This window comes from Cyprinus carpio, chromosome B13 (genome assembly GCF_018340385.1).
Source record: "Cyprinus carpio isolate SPL01 chromosome B13, ASM1834038v1, whole genome shotgun sequence".
NCBI lineage: Eukaryota > Metazoa > Chordata > Actinopteri > Cypriniformes > Cyprinidae > Cyprinus > Cyprinus carpio.
Genome location: NC_056609.1, coordinates 4,444,046 through 4,459,445, shown reverse-complemented (window position 1 = coordinate 4,459,445; position 15,400 = coordinate 4,444,046). Strand labels below are relative to the sequence as shown.

The 15,400-nt window shown below is 34.8% G+C and overlaps 1 protein-coding gene across 3 annotated transcripts; it reads right to left on the bottom strand.

The window, feature by feature from the left end:
* Positions 1 to 220: 220 nt before the first annotated feature.
* On the bottom strand, positions 221 to 15,179 carry ifngr1lb (interferon gamma receptor 1-like b). Of its 3 annotated transcripts, NM_001361202.1 has the most exon segments (8): positions 2,044 to 2,958; positions 2,961 to 3,089; positions 3,476 to 3,597; positions 7,315 to 7,489; positions 7,594 to 7,727; positions 8,383 to 8,564; positions 8,651 to 8,768; positions 14,940 to 15,049. In NM_001361202.1, coding segments are annotated over 8 exon segments (936 nt in total). In that variant the 5' UTR covers positions 15,010 to 15,049; the 3' UTR covers positions 2,044 to 2,952.
* Between the last annotated feature and the right edge of the window lie 221 nt (positions 15,180 to 15,400).

Here is a 15,400-nt window from a genome sequence, read left to right as displayed (position 1 = left end):
TATGGAGTATAAAAAAGGACACTAAATGCATATTCATGTACATATAATAATAGCTTGTCTGTTAAGTTTTGCCATGTTTTTCCACACCAAAATTGTGGAAGACGTTAAGATTTTTTCTAAATTAACAAATCAAGCAGCCACAAGTTGAGTGGACTAAGGACACAGTTCTCCTACAAACTATATGCATTCAGTGCTGGAGAGATTTCATCAACAGCTAAAGTATTGAAGCAGCCAGCCAGTTACTTTATTGTGATTGAAATGTGTAGAAGCACATGAACATCAAACATACATGATATACAGTCGTCAAGTTAAAGTAAAAAAAATAAAAAAATAAAAATAAAAAATACTATTCCATTAGAAAAGAGTGCAAAGTAAAGAAACTTGACACATACACATGTAAAGTCATCAAGGCCATGAATGCAATCAATTTTGATTAAGTGCAAATTTGCTTAATTTTTCAAAAAGCAAAAAAAACTATGATTAGAAGAATTTTAGAAAGAAATAGAAGCATTTTGACAAAAAGTGCATAAAGAAAATAAAAATCATTGTCATACCACAATTTTTCTTGAACTTGCATCTTGACATTACTTTTTTATATATCATAAAATGTTGGCTCACAAGGCATTCAGAGTAATGCTGTTCTATTTATACTACCTACAATGTGTAACATTTTCAGCAAGGGAACTGTAAGATTATAGAGAAGCGCCAGTTAATTGTAGCCTGTTATTGCTTAAACATATGGTGTTATCACAGCAAACACTTTACACATGTAACAATAAACCATTGCCTAGAAGTGTGCATATAGTGACATAATCATGTTATATATTCAGCTTGGCAAAGTTCTCAGATTTTAAAGTTACAGCAGCACTGAATTTAGCACATCATTCACGTTATGCTATGACACGTGTTTTCATGAACTCAAGAATAATAGTAACAACCTGCAACATACCCTTATGAAAACAGAAAAGTCATGGCTCAAATGCACGTACACAAGCAGTTTTAGTTCCTCAAATGCTAGAGTGGCCTTTCCAAAGCGTTTAATAAACAGTTATGTGCAAGATGTGTTTTATTACTGAAAACTCAGGCCAGTTTTTAAATCGAGTGGAAATGTAGCAAATGGGGATTCAGGATCAGAATCTCTGAAATTCTCATTGGTTAACAGAAGCCAATATCAGAGTATGCTTCAGTAAAAATTTCATTTTTGCAACTTTTGGTTGATTGATAGAGCATCATATTTGCAATTCCTTTAGAAATTAATTGTTTCACATAACTTTCTAAAGCAGCATAATCTGTAAAAATGCTGCCCAACGTACCATGTTCATTTTTGGTGTTGATTTTTAGCGTTTACAGGAATTTTTTAGGCGTACCTAAATTTGGAATTATGCATTGCATTGAGCTGTAATTTAGGATTGTAGAAAATGTGGTTACACTTTATTTTAAGGTGTCCTTGTTACAGTGTAGTTATACATTTAAGCATAGGCGCCTATGAAATGATCGAGCATCCACGGAAAAACATAGTCTCCGTCCATTTTAATCAATGAGAAATGGATTGCAGCTTTTACGACTTTATTCTCATTTTCATAGTTCATTTGAGGAAGTTTCTGGCGTTATGTTAATGGCAAATGTCAACAGTGCATTACTGTAATATGAGAGGGTGCCAGCATGAATCTCTCGGCTTGCAGCGGGCTTGCTCTCACATATAGTGATCACGGCTCTGCGCTCCCTCACGTGTGCCACCTCAAACTTTATCCTGTGTACATGCGAATAAGTGCTTATTGTAAACAGGTATTTATTAAATAATTTTATTTAGTGAAGCGCAAACCTCATAGAAAGAATGTGTGTATTATTTGGTTATTAAATAATGTATTTGCAGTCTGTGAAACGCACAGACTGCAAATACATTATTTAATAACCAAATAACAAGATACATTGTGTAGTAAATTCATCAAATTCACCATCCAAAGGAGTATACTCTAGTTAAAAAAAAAAAAAAAAAAAAAAAACTAACACCTAGTATAATTAATTACTGATAAATGAGAAATTTTTTTTTGAAAATTTTAATTTGTTGCATGTGTATGATAATTTAGCCCAGTTGTTATTTAGTCATTGAAACAGTGGTGAAAATGTGTTTGGAGAGAGAGAGAGAGAGACTGAAACTGCACTTTGGGTGGGGAGGGGGGATGGGTTGTTCGAGCACCCACCAGCAGAAACAGAAATCTGCATTTCAGTACTGTTATTAATTATATTAAGTAATATAATAGTAATATTAATTAACTATATGTATTTACTATATGGTTAGGGTTATGATTAGGTTTGGGGTTACTTGCATGCAATTATGCATAATTCATTGTTATTATAAGAGTAAGTACATGTGTCATGTGGAACAAGGACACTGTATTACTGAAGATGTCTGTAAATGTCATGAAAAAGGTACTGGTAAATTTCTGGCATGACATTACCCCCTTTTTCCCCCTCTTGACTGTACGTTTCAACAGTTTTTTGAAACTCACCATGGCTGTAGTTAACACTGTGAATGCAGCACATCGCACCTAAACTAGATCGCTCTCACCACAATTGAATCGTGCATTGTACACAGCATTGATTTTAATGTAGTTTTGTCTCTGTGCACACAAGCCTACTGATCAGTGTGTGAAATTGTTAATGGACCAAAAAATGATTACCAGGACTTGGTGTGAACAAGCCATCTTTCCATAAGAAATGGAAAAACCTTCCAGTGTCACTCTTACACACGTTCAGACCTAAATCACTGGAGGTCGAGGGCCGTATCCCTCAGTAAAGTCCCCCGGACCCATCTCCTGCAGGAATTTAGGACTGTCATAATCAGACGACCTGACAAAGCCTTCAGAGTCTCCACCATCCTTGTCCTCTTCAGAAACCTCACGGAGATCCACTACGGTGTCATCAAGGATAGTGTTTGCTTTGCAGTCTTCCTCAGTCGGGGAACTGGGGGTAGAACCATAATTAAAAGTCTCCTCTGTTAGTAGGGGTGTGTGTCCCTGAGATGTCATTCGAGAGATGGTGTTTGTCTCGGGTTGGGTTGCAGGAGACTGGCTAGGTAAAACATTCCGCTGCATATGGAAAGGAGCAAACGGTTAGTCTTGGTTCTGCTGACGGGGGATCAACAGCAGATCACCAGACACATCTCAAATACAAAACACTGCTGAATAAAGAACAACTCCTAAAGAAACAGTTCACCTGAAAATGTTAAATTCTGTCATAATGTAGTGATCTTCATACCGCTTCAAACATGTATGCCTTTATTCTGTTGGTTGTTCATAAAATGAAAGTGGAGGTCATAGGATATCACTATAATAGGGATATTGTCACAGGTGCTAAAAACATTTGGACCAACATAAGGGTGAATTAATAGTTTTTTTTTTTTTTTTTCTGAGAAATGCCTACACTAGAATTTAAATGGAAAAAATTTAATTAAAAACAACCTAAAGACACATACCAAAAATTCAGGAATTTTGGGGATTTGGGACAACTTCTTGCAGAGCAGCCACACAAAGCCCATGATAATGAAGAGCACAATGGTCCCTCCGCCTACCAAAGCTGCGATTATTCCCGTTTTGTCTACAGAAAAGTCAAGAACAATTCAATGAAGCATCAACTCTAGCACTCATAATGACTTTAAGATAATAATGACTTTATTTAAGATGAGGTGAAGTGTAGAATTCCCATACCACTATCAAAATCAGACAGAACTGAGAAAAAAATAAAAATAAAAAAAGTTTTCAAATTTTCAAGCATTTCCCCCAAACTGCCATTGATGGGACAAATTAATAAAATAGTCCTTTTTCAGTATTAAATAAATTGTGAATATATTTATAGGGTAAGGTAGTGCTGTTTGGTGCTAGAAGCACAAAAATGACAATATGCACCTAATTCAATTATTTATTTATTTTTATTTGTCCTTTACTTAACCAGGTAAAACTTTCTGAGATTAAAAATCTCTTTTACAGAAGTGACCTGGCCAAGATGCAGCACTCCATAAGAACAACACAAAACACTGTATTAAAAACAATTTAAACATTTACAAATTAATTCTTCCTTTAACAGCTCATTAATTAAGAATCTAAAAGTGTTCATCGACACTAAAGTCTGCTACTTCAAGTTGTGTTGTAAAAAGTTCCAATCACTGGGCGCTGCAAACTGAAAAGCTTGTTTTCCAAGTTTAGTTTCCAAGTTTAGTGCAAATGGAACAGAAAGAATGTACAAGTCCTGTGAGCACGGAGAATAAGCTCCAGGAGCTTTAAGCTGGTTGAGGGAACAAAGATATGGAGGCTGTAAACTAGTGAATACGTCTGCGGGTTGATAATGACGTCCAACCAACTCTATTATACAAATAACAATGATGGGTACTAACATTACAATTTAATATAAACCTGAGCGCACTGTGATACAAAGTGTCCAGAGAACCTAAAAGTTTGTTAGATGCTGATTTATACAGAATGTCTCCATAAACAAGGACTGGCATAAATGTGGCAGAAACCAATCTTCTTCTTGCCTCGGACACAGTTTGGTGTAATGTAGGTGCGCTACAATAAATCACAGTGTCATCAGCATAAAAAATGAAAATTAATGACCAATATTAATATCAAGATTATTAATATAAATAATAGAAAAGAAGCCCTAAAACAGACCCCTGAGGAACACCCCTCATAATCTGCAATGGTGCAGATAAATAGCCTTCCATTTGCACATACTGTGTTCTGCCCACTAAGTAGCTTTCAAACCAAGAGGTTGCCTCATTTGACATTACAATTTGTTTCAGTCTAGTTTTTAATAAACTGAAATCAATGTTATCGAAAGCCTTGGACAGATCGATAAAAAGGGATACATAACAATGACCTATATCAAGCGCCTCAGTGATATTGTTTATAACCCTGTGGTTGTTGTGTGTTGTTTCCTAAAACCAGACTGATTATGTGATAAAATATAATTTCCCATAATATATGAAATCAACTGCTCACTAAAGAGAGATTCAAAAACTTTAGACAAAATACAAAATTTAGAAATAGGCCTATAGTTATTCATATTGGAAGGATCTCCTTTTAACAATGGGACAACAAAGGCAGACTTCCATATATTTGTGAATTTATTTAAAATCAGTGAAAGATTATAAATATCTCAAAGGGGCAGCGATGTAATCTGCAGCTAATTTTTAAAAAAGTGATTCAAATTTGTCAGGACCAGCTGACTTATTTACAGACTTAGTGGTTTGAGAGATTTTTTTTTTATCTGACAAGTAAAAAGCGGTTTAAAACTGAAATTAAGAGCTGTTAAATGCCTTCCTCGGTTTTCCATATTCATATCTATAGTTTTAGGTACCTTAAACGACAATCCTACAGCAACTAAATGTTTATTAAAATTGTTCAGCACCTCTCCTTTATTCAAGATTTATATGGTATTGTCCATTATGTACAAAGGAAGTCCGACAGGCTTTTTTGGAACTGAAATAGAGTCAATATGTTTCAAGAATTTCTTAGATTTGTTTAGATTATGAGTGGTTTCATTTAAAAAAGGATGCAGCTTTGGCTTTCCTTGTCATCATTGTACATCTGTTACATAATTGTCTAAAACAAAGCCAATCGGATTGAAGATCTGAATGTCTTGCTCCAGCCCAAGCGACATCATGCTCATGAAGCAAATTAGATAATGTAGGAGAGAACAAGGGGTTATCTCAACCCTTTACAAGTTATTTTTTTGAAAGGCGCATGTTTATTAATGAGTCCTTATTGTCATGACATACATTTGTTTTTTATTTACTAGCACCATCTTGTGGCAGTTTAATGTTATAACAAAGAAATTGATTATTTTAAACCATTTTCTTAGTGGTTGGTTTAGGTCATGTGACTCTTGGGTTAGAGGTTAACCAGGAAATAGCCACTGTATTCTAGTTTTCTTTCTGTGTGGTGGGCCAACAAGTCATCTCTCTGTTTTCTTTACGTTTTGTGCCTCAGAAAGGCTTTGCCTGTAAGTTTGTTATCTTTTTTGCAGTGTTTGCATGAATGTGTATATAAATATTTGTAATTCATTAGTTTGAGTTAAAAAAAAAAAAAAAAAAACTATTCAACAGTGATGGCAATTTGTTTATAATTACACTAAGAAGAACTGATTGTAGCCTTTTAATATGTGCTCAGAGAATATTTGTAAACAGCGGAAATTCATTTGTGTTTATTTTGAGAATATTTTGTAACAAGACATTTGTAATCTTTGTATATTTCAGTTTTACAAAAAAGAGAAAGAAGAGGAAAGAACAAAACAGTAAAACTTTCAACTTTACTACTGCGTCTGCCCTTTTCTGACTCCTGTTAGCCAACTACAAACAATGCATAAATTGAACACACATCTAACACAAATAACTTATAATTATCCAAGGTTTGGTCTTTTTTGGCTTTAATTTTGCATTTCTAACTATTGCAACAGCACAATGATCACTAATATTAAGTGCATAAACGGATGCTGCTGAATATCTATAACATGCATTAGTAAAAATTAATTTGAGAAGTGATGATTTATCTGGCTTTTTTAAGTTTATCCTGGTTGAATTATGTACTAATTGCTGAATATTTAAATTATCACAAAAGAGTGACTTCAGCAGGCAAAGGCTGTAACCAGTTCCAATTAAGAGCTCCACTTAATACTATTTCCGTAAAATTCAACTTAGATAGAGAATCTATTAAAGATAAAAGACATTAATTTGTTGCTGACGGCGGTCTATAACAACCCACAACAGTAAGAGCTAAAGTCTTTGAAAATACTACTTCGACTGCCAGTAATTCAAATTGTTAGATATTGATTTAGATATCAAAAGATTTGTCGCATACCTATTTTTAATAGAAATAGCTTACCCATCCCCTCTTTTTAGCCAATCGATTCTAAAAACATTATATCCTTCAATATTAATGGTATTGTCTGTAATTGAACTTTTAAGCCAGGTTTCAGAGATTAACATCAGCATCAGTATTCTTTATCCATATACGCACCATATCCATTTTAGGAAGTAAACGTTGTACATTTAGGTGAACAAAGCCTAACCCAGATCTGATTTTAAAATTTGCCAGAGTAGAATATGATGTTGTTACATTCCCAGAAATCAATAACAACATCATCATCATATGATGTTTTGCACCTCTTTCTCATATAGTGGACTATATGACATTGAGTGTATGGCGAATAGTCAGTGAGGGGATGGCGATGATGTCAGTGCCTGCACTTCATAGCATGATAAGAAAGTTGCACTGCTTTACCAAAAATTAACACAATTAATGATGATAATGGTTTTACCGGTCTCAGGCGGCATCTGCTGAGGGACACACACATTTCTGTAGGTATGTGAAGGAATACCAGCAATCATCCCTTCAAGCGTCAGCTCCACACACTGTACAGCAATGCTTTGGTTAAAGTGGATTTCTGCAGTGCACAGCTCCTCATCCTCAAAACATGAGTATGAAATCATTTGCTGTGGAAGGAGAAAAGAACAGAGTGATTATAAAAATTCAACATTCTAACATGACTAACATTTGAATAAGGACATGGAGGAGTCTGTGCGACTGCTTTTCCAACCTCATCATGTGTGATTGTGTACGTAAATTCATCATTCAGTAGGTCTTGCTTATGAAGCATGAAAGGGTGCTGAAAGAACACTTCAATCACATCTTTGTGGACAGATGTATTCACAGCTGGAAAGTCCATAGAGCCTGTAAAATGCAAAAGCCGATACTGCATTAAGAAAGTCAACATAACAATAAAAAACTGAAATAGAAAAGTCATCTGGTAATAGACTAAAGCAAATGAATTCCAACACTAAAATTGAAATATCCAAATAGATTTGTATTTCCTGAAGGAAACAGTAGCAGGGCGTAAAGGCAGCAGAATGACAGTTAAAGCTTTAGTGAAGCTATTTTCTTTTAGGCTTTGGTTCTGGGTAAATTAAATGCTGCCCTATAAGATCGAACAAATTATTAAATAGGCCTAGATGAAGTAGAGAAAGAACCAATTAAGCAAATATAAAAGGGTCAGAGAGCTCTCAGATTCCATCAAAAATATCTTAATTTGTATTCTGAAGATGAACAAAGGTCTTAGGGGGAGTAATTAATGACAGAATTTTCATTTTTGGGTGAGCTATCCCTTTAATGATGCCATCACTGCCTGCTAAACACTGTTTTAATGGAAGATTTACGAACTCTAAGAAACCTTTGGGCTGAATGAACTGCAGATGTTTTATACTTACAGAATGAGTCTTAAAATGTCTGAGAAATATCAATAGTGTTTCATCAACAACGGTGCCTTGCAAACACTGTAATAAACAGTAATACTGTATCCATATGATTGAGTTATACTCAGAAAACTTACATTTATATTTATGTTTGTTCTTATCAAAATAGTCTTTGCTGTAGGTGAATCTAATGGAGACGTTTTCTGATTTCTCTTGCCCATCTTGTGCCGTAACGAACACTAAGTAATCGTCATCTGCATTTCTGCTGTAGCTGCTGATATCAAGGTATGTCTGAGAGGTGTCCACTGTTTTGGAAGGACTAGAGATAAATGGGACAGAAAGATTAAGCAATATCACATTTTCTAATTTTTTTTTTTCTTGATTAGCTGCTTGACACACACATACCTTTCATAAGCTTCAACCTTTATGCCAAATTTCATCTGTTCAGTTGGTTTACTGTAGTTCCAGTAGAGGATATTCACAAAATTGTGACAAACAACACTGACGTTTGTTGGAGGAGGAACTGTAGAAAAAAAAAAAAAAAAAGTTCGGTTCAGATTCACTTTAATTTGTCTATTTAATCTATTATATAAACTCAAAGCTCATGAGAAAAGAAAATCCTTCCAGTATTGCTCAATGGCTACTGAAATGCTGAGTTGTTTTTAAAACGGATGTCATCTTCAGAGATGTCACAATCTTGGACTATATTCTGAAGTTTGCTCAAACACAATCACTGAATTTTGGACACACACGACTTATGATCTAAATATTAGGTTTGCCACTTAATAGTCGACTATGTTAGTCAATCAGAAGAGGCTTAGTTGATAAAAATTTAATTAGCTACTTAATTGCAAAAAAAAAAAAAAAAAAAAAAAAAAAAAAAAAAAAAAAAAAAATTTACAGTACATCGGTCAGAACATCCAAATGTTCGATTCGATCATTGTCCTGAAATGTGGCTTTTCATCTGAAGCATGTAATTAGCAGCAATTTGGGATTTTCCTTAGTTGTCAGTTATAATCATCAAAATTAAAAGAAATAAACATTTGAAATATATCAGTCTGTGTGTAATGAATGAATATAATATACAAGTTTCATTTTATGAATGGAATTAGTGAAATAAATCAACTTTTTGATGATATTCTAATTATATGACCAGCACCTGTACATTGCTACCTTGGTACCTATACAATTTAAAACAAAAGCTTGCACACTGAAAAAAAAAAAAAAAAAAATAAAAAAAATAAAATAAAATACAAAATAAAAAATACTGAAAATTGAAACCAGAAACAATCAGCACACCTAGGCTCCAAAAATGTAATAAAAGACTTTCTCACACAGGTGTCTTCTATTAATCTTTTGTATTTTTGGAGCCTAGGTCAGATGACCATTTTCTGTTTTAATATTATTTGACATAAAATGCTTTTTTATTATTATTAGAGGCAAATCACTCAAGGTGCTTAGACACCTATTGTATCCGTTTTCTTCTTCTTCCACTCTGGAAGTTTATGGCAGCCCATAGAAACGCCTGGGGGAAGTTATGAAGTCTCAATATTAACCAAAGCAAATTTGGAGTCTGACTCAAACTCTTTAGCACCACCAACAGGCCAAATTTGCACTCATGTTTTTCTAATATCTTTTGAACCATAAGGTCTATATATGTGTGTGTGTGTAATATATATATATATATCCCGTTTGATTCCTTGGCTCATCCCGAGTCGAATGCACACCAAAATGTACATTTCTACAGGTCAAGATTTTCACAATTTTGAATTTTCTGAAAAATCTACCTTTTCGAACTCGTCCTAGACAGTTTATCCAATTTTCACCAACACTGGCCCAGATCATCTTCAGAGTATTTTGGCAAAAGTTATCAAAAGATTTCTGATATACCAAACCATTTTTGTAAAGCGTTAATGAGTTTGAAAAAGTTGAAAAGTAGGCAAAAATAGAGGCTATATCTCCTCAATGCTTTAGCAAATTCTGACCAAACTTGATATGTGTTATGTGGTTTCCACATCAGTGGCGTTTGTTCTGATATCAGCTTTAACAGAATTCTGCACTGAATGTGAATGCTTCTCACAAGATTTCACAGAGATGTTATTGATTCTGTGGTGAATCCGACTGCTTTCTTCACTGTATCTCCCAGCACCGTGTATAACAGTGTTGCATGATCGAAATCAGCCCGCATCTCTGGTTCGAGCAGATAAACGGTTTGTGCTGTGTAGCCCAAACGAGTAGCGTGGGTTCGTTTCACTTTTGGTTTGTTTATCCAACATAGCTCTTGTAAATCATTCATGATGAGAACGCAAGGCTGTTCATTCCATTTTTGGAACTAAGAATAAGAAACAACCTTTCTTTGACTGAATGCGCATTGCGATGACGTCACAGGACACGTCTAAGCCCAAAATCTGCGGCAATTATGACAATTTGCGAACTTTTGTGAAAATTGCGGAGTTTGCTTGATTTTGCGATAAATTTAGCGATCGCAGAATTGCAAAATCCTAGAGGGACTGACTTAATTACAGGCAGGTGTGTTGAAGCAGGGTTCGAACTTAAAGGGATAGTTTACCCAAAAATGAAAAATATCCCATAAATAACTGACCCTCAAATCATCCTAGGTGTATATGACTTTCTTCTTTCAAAAAAATACAGTCGGAGTTATATTAAAAATTGTCTTTGATCTATCAAGCTGTTTCATGGCACTCAGCGGGTGTTGCAATGCATCAGTCCAAAAGAAGTTAAATAAAAATTGCCCATCCTTAATAATAAAAGAAAGTGTCTAACACGGCTCCGTGGGGGTGAACAAAGTACTCCTGTAGCAAATCAATGTGTTTTTGTAAGAAAAATATCCATATTTAAAATGTAATAATCAATTTAAATCTAGCTTGCGCTCACTGTTGTACACAGAAGCAGTTCCAGGAGGATGACGTATGTGGTTGACTGAAGAGACGAATGCAGCGGAGAGATCAAAACAAAACAACGGTCACTAAGCAGAAGTACAAAATGAGGATTTGTAAAGAAGAATGTCGGAGGATTTCGATATAAGCCAAGAGGAGACTGGTTTTCCTTTGCTAAAGTATAGAAACTTTGGTGCTTTTTCGTTGGTTTTCACGAGACTCACTGATGCATGTGCAGCCCTGACCTCATATGTCATCCTCCCGGAGCTGCTTCTGTGTACAACTGCTGGCGCAAACCACATTAAAGTGATTATTATGTTTTAATATGGATATTTTTCTTACAAAAATGCATCAATTCACTACAGGGGGACTTTGTTCACACCCCAGAGCTGTGTGAGACACTTTTTATTAAGGATGGGAGCTTTTTATTTAACTTCTTTTGGACTGATGCATTACAACACCCGCTGAGTGCCATGAAACAGTTTGATAGATCAAAGACCATTTTTAATATAACTCAGACTGGATTCGTCTGAAAGAAGAAAGTCATATACACCTTGGATGACTTGAGGGTCAGTAATTTATGGGCTAATTTTCATTTTTGGGTGAACTAACCCTTTAAGTCTGCAGGAATTTAGCTCTTCAGGAGCAGGGTTGGAGGACACTGGTCTTTACGGAGTAATTAAAGACAGCTCTTAATTGCTGTTTTTTAAAAAATAAATGTATTATTTTTATTAGGGATGTCCTGATCAGGGTTTTTTTTTTGTGCTGCCGATACAATTCGAATCATTGAATATTAGGTATCTGCCGATACTGAGTCCCATTCTAGTACTTGTATATTCCATATAGGAATGTATATTTGGTGCAAGCTTTTTTGTTGCAGGCTATTTTGTCTGCAAGGAAACTTGCTTTTTACAATAACACTGAAATGTGACTTTTTTTTTTTTTTTTTCACAAGACATCTTCATTTTAAGCAAGCTCCAATTTTAATTGTTCAAAATATTCAACAAATAACCACAAATAGTTTGTTTCCTTCAATTACTTTAAAATCACAATTTTAAGAAATGCACTGTCATTAGAAAAAAAAAAACCCACCTTTTAATAGTTGAGTATATTTACAGTAAAAAAAAAAAAAAAAAATAATGAACTATGAGGGCAAAACAAAATAAATAAATGAATAAAATAATCGTTCAATAATCGTATTCAAGGTAAAGTGTTCAATTAATCAAGGTTTTGATTTTAGGCCATATCGCCTTGCCCTATCACATGCCAACTTTGCTCATTTGACCCATCTTATGTTGCAACTCTACATTGATTTCTTTTGATCAGGGCTCTGTCATGCCTGTCAGGGGTGCAGAGATTGTATAATAGCAATAATCCACCGGAGGTTGTTGCTTTGTTTGATGTTTGTTTTTCTCAATCACCATTAAGATTCCAACCCGAGAGTGACAGAGTAACACCTCCATGTACACTGTCAAACAAGGGTTAAGGCCACACTGATTTGCAGCTGTAACCACGTGTGACATTTCAGTGACATTTTCACACCCACTCAGATCAGACCTAACTGTGGTTTAACTGTAATACATGTGTGAAAATAAAACCAAAGGCTACATACCATGTTCTAGAACCTATACTGTACTTTAAAATAAAAACTCAAAACTTGACCAGAACATTTTTAATGTATTGCTGGCTGAACACAACAATAACAGAGTAAGAAAACGTAAGAGAAAGACATGAAGGAATGAAAAGAACAACAGGAAGGAAGTGAAAGTGCGAAAGAGAAATGAGAGTAGGTTTAACGCGCAAACACAGAAGAAGAAAAAAAAAACACAACCATGTGAACAAGAATTAGATCCTGCAGGTAAAATGTCATTGTTAAGTTATATAATATCTAACAGATCATTCTATATTCAGACACAGAAATTCTAAGGTTTTTATCGAATGCATATTTGAATCTAGCCTAAAAGGTGTACAGATATGTTAAGCATAAAGTTAATGACATAAAATACAACCCGTCTTTGATTATTTATTCCCAAAAAAAAAAAAAACTTGTATAACATATATAAAAAAAAAAAAATAAAAGCATAAATAATATGCATTACTGTACATAGTAACGTGATAATCAACACTGAATCCACTACTGATGATGCAATGCAAATTATATAAATAATAATAACAATATATGACAACACAGAGTAAATTAAGTGTATTGAAGTGTTTTCTCACAGAACTGCACATCTGTCTGTGCGTCCAGCCTGAGCTGATGACCTCACCGTCTCAGTAACATCCCTCCCAGTGTTTCATGATGCAGACGGTCTTCACTGACCTTTCCTGCCGTAGTTTGCGCTCCCATGGTAATAACCTTTTTGACTGATGGACCGCTCCTTAAGATTAACGGTTCTTCTCCAGTAATTTGGCAATTAAATACATTTTTCCTACAGAAGCACATATATTCACTTATCTCACAGCTCTCTGGTTTTGACGGGTCAGTCATGGCTTTCAGCTGACAGATTTTTGCTAATATTCACTGCCATCCATGACAAAGCTTCATGTCAGACTGCTCATCCGGATAACTGTACTGACCACAGACTGACTCTGACTTGCTAGGATGAATCTTTTTTTTTTTTAGTTATTTATTTTTAGTAGAAGTCGTAGGATGAAATACAGGTAAGATTATGAAATAATGTTTAATTAATGATTTGGCTCAAACTAATTCTCAGTCAACATAATTCTCTCATTCAGCCTTTATTGTCTTGTTTTTATTATTTTAGCCGGTTTTATTTCTTGTGCACATTATATGTGAACCTTTAAGCAGAAATATAAGTACTTACTTTTATAAAGACTTTATGGTGCTAATTAAGTTATTTTCACATTCACTAGTTTTGAATGATTACTCTGTTTATTGATGGTTTTTAGCATGGTAGAGTAAAACCAAGGACAGGCCAACCAAAAACACTGTCGTACAGTAATTTGTGGTAGATATTTTCAGTGTAATTCTGGCAATATAAGCCCTTGTTGTTTGTGATGTAAAGCGTTCCCTTTAACTGTTAACAAAAAGTGCCTTGAAACAGTAAATAATGCAGTCTTTGTTTTTGATTTTAGACGCAAAAGTAGAGAAGGGACATTTTGTTGTATTACAAATAATTTCCTCGGATCTAGGCTATTAGCTCAAGCGTTATACTGAAAACAACAACAAAATGAAGGGAACCCTTTAGCCCATGTTAGCACACAGGCCTAACGTTACGTCTAACGTTATATAAAAAAAATAAATAAATAAATAAAAAAATCACAGGCTCGCTACTATAGCATAAGATCTCCAAATAAGTGTTTTTAAACAACCAAATGTGAACATAGTTTGAATCTCAGGGGATTTAATAGGCTAAGGTTTATTATTATTATTATTAATATTATTATTATTATTATAGATCGAACTCAAAAACAGATCAGACGATAAAATAGCCTATACTAGCATATTCTCCACAGATATAACTTTAAGATTTGAGTCATTTTCCGCCAGTGAAATCATAATTGTAAGTAAAACGTGCTTATATCTCCAGGATTTCCAGGATCGTGCCGCTAGGATCCACGCATTAAACAATACAAACGCAGCGATTTTATAGTATATCGATTATACCTTACTGTAAAGAACTGTCATTTATTTTAATATTACGTGAACGCATGCTGCATATCTTATAGACGCTCACAATGTGACAGATAACGTTAAAAAGATACGACAATATAATACAACGATGTGCTACCGTTAGCATGAGAGGCTTTAGCAAACTGATAACGTTACTCACCAAAACCAACGGCTCCTGGAAACAGTAAGGCGTAAAACACACCAAACTGGACAACAAGATACTTCGACATTGTCTTAAATCAGTTTTCTAAACCGTGGCAGGGCGTACTCAGATGTGTTTCCTAAAGCATTTCCTGAGTGGGCTCTGCGCTGTTCTCGCCTCTCCGCGCACTCACTTCTGCTGGAGCTAGACACACGCAAGTAGGGCTCGCTGCAGCCAGAGCTGCCAACTTCTTTCAATGGAAAGTAGCTAAACCCCGCCCAACGTCATACGTTAATTAGCATATTCATGACGTAAGTGCGTCGTATTTTCTTGCCTCCCTGTGCTTACGTAGCCAAATTCGCAATAAAACTGTTTTTATTATTATGTTTTAATGTTTCTGTTGACAAACAACGGAATGAATATTATAATAACTGAAACGCGCTCCATTAAGGCTGATGATACACGGGGCAACTTACTGA

Excerpts from the sequence above, each read along its gene's own strand:
- ifngr1lb (XM_042736046.1), bottom strand. The coding sequence starts at position 15,009 with ATGTCGAAGTATCTTGTTGTCCAGTTTGGTGTGTTTTACGCCTTACTG. Across the intron at positions 7,490-7,593 it reads ACACAATCACACATGATGAG|CAAATGATTTCATACTCATG; the intron begins GTTGGAAAAGCA and ends CTCCTTCCACAG. Across the intron at positions 3,598-7,314 it reads GCAGATGCCGCCTGAGACCG|ACAAAACGGGAATAATCGCA; the intron begins GTAAAACCATTA and ends ACTTTTCTGTAG.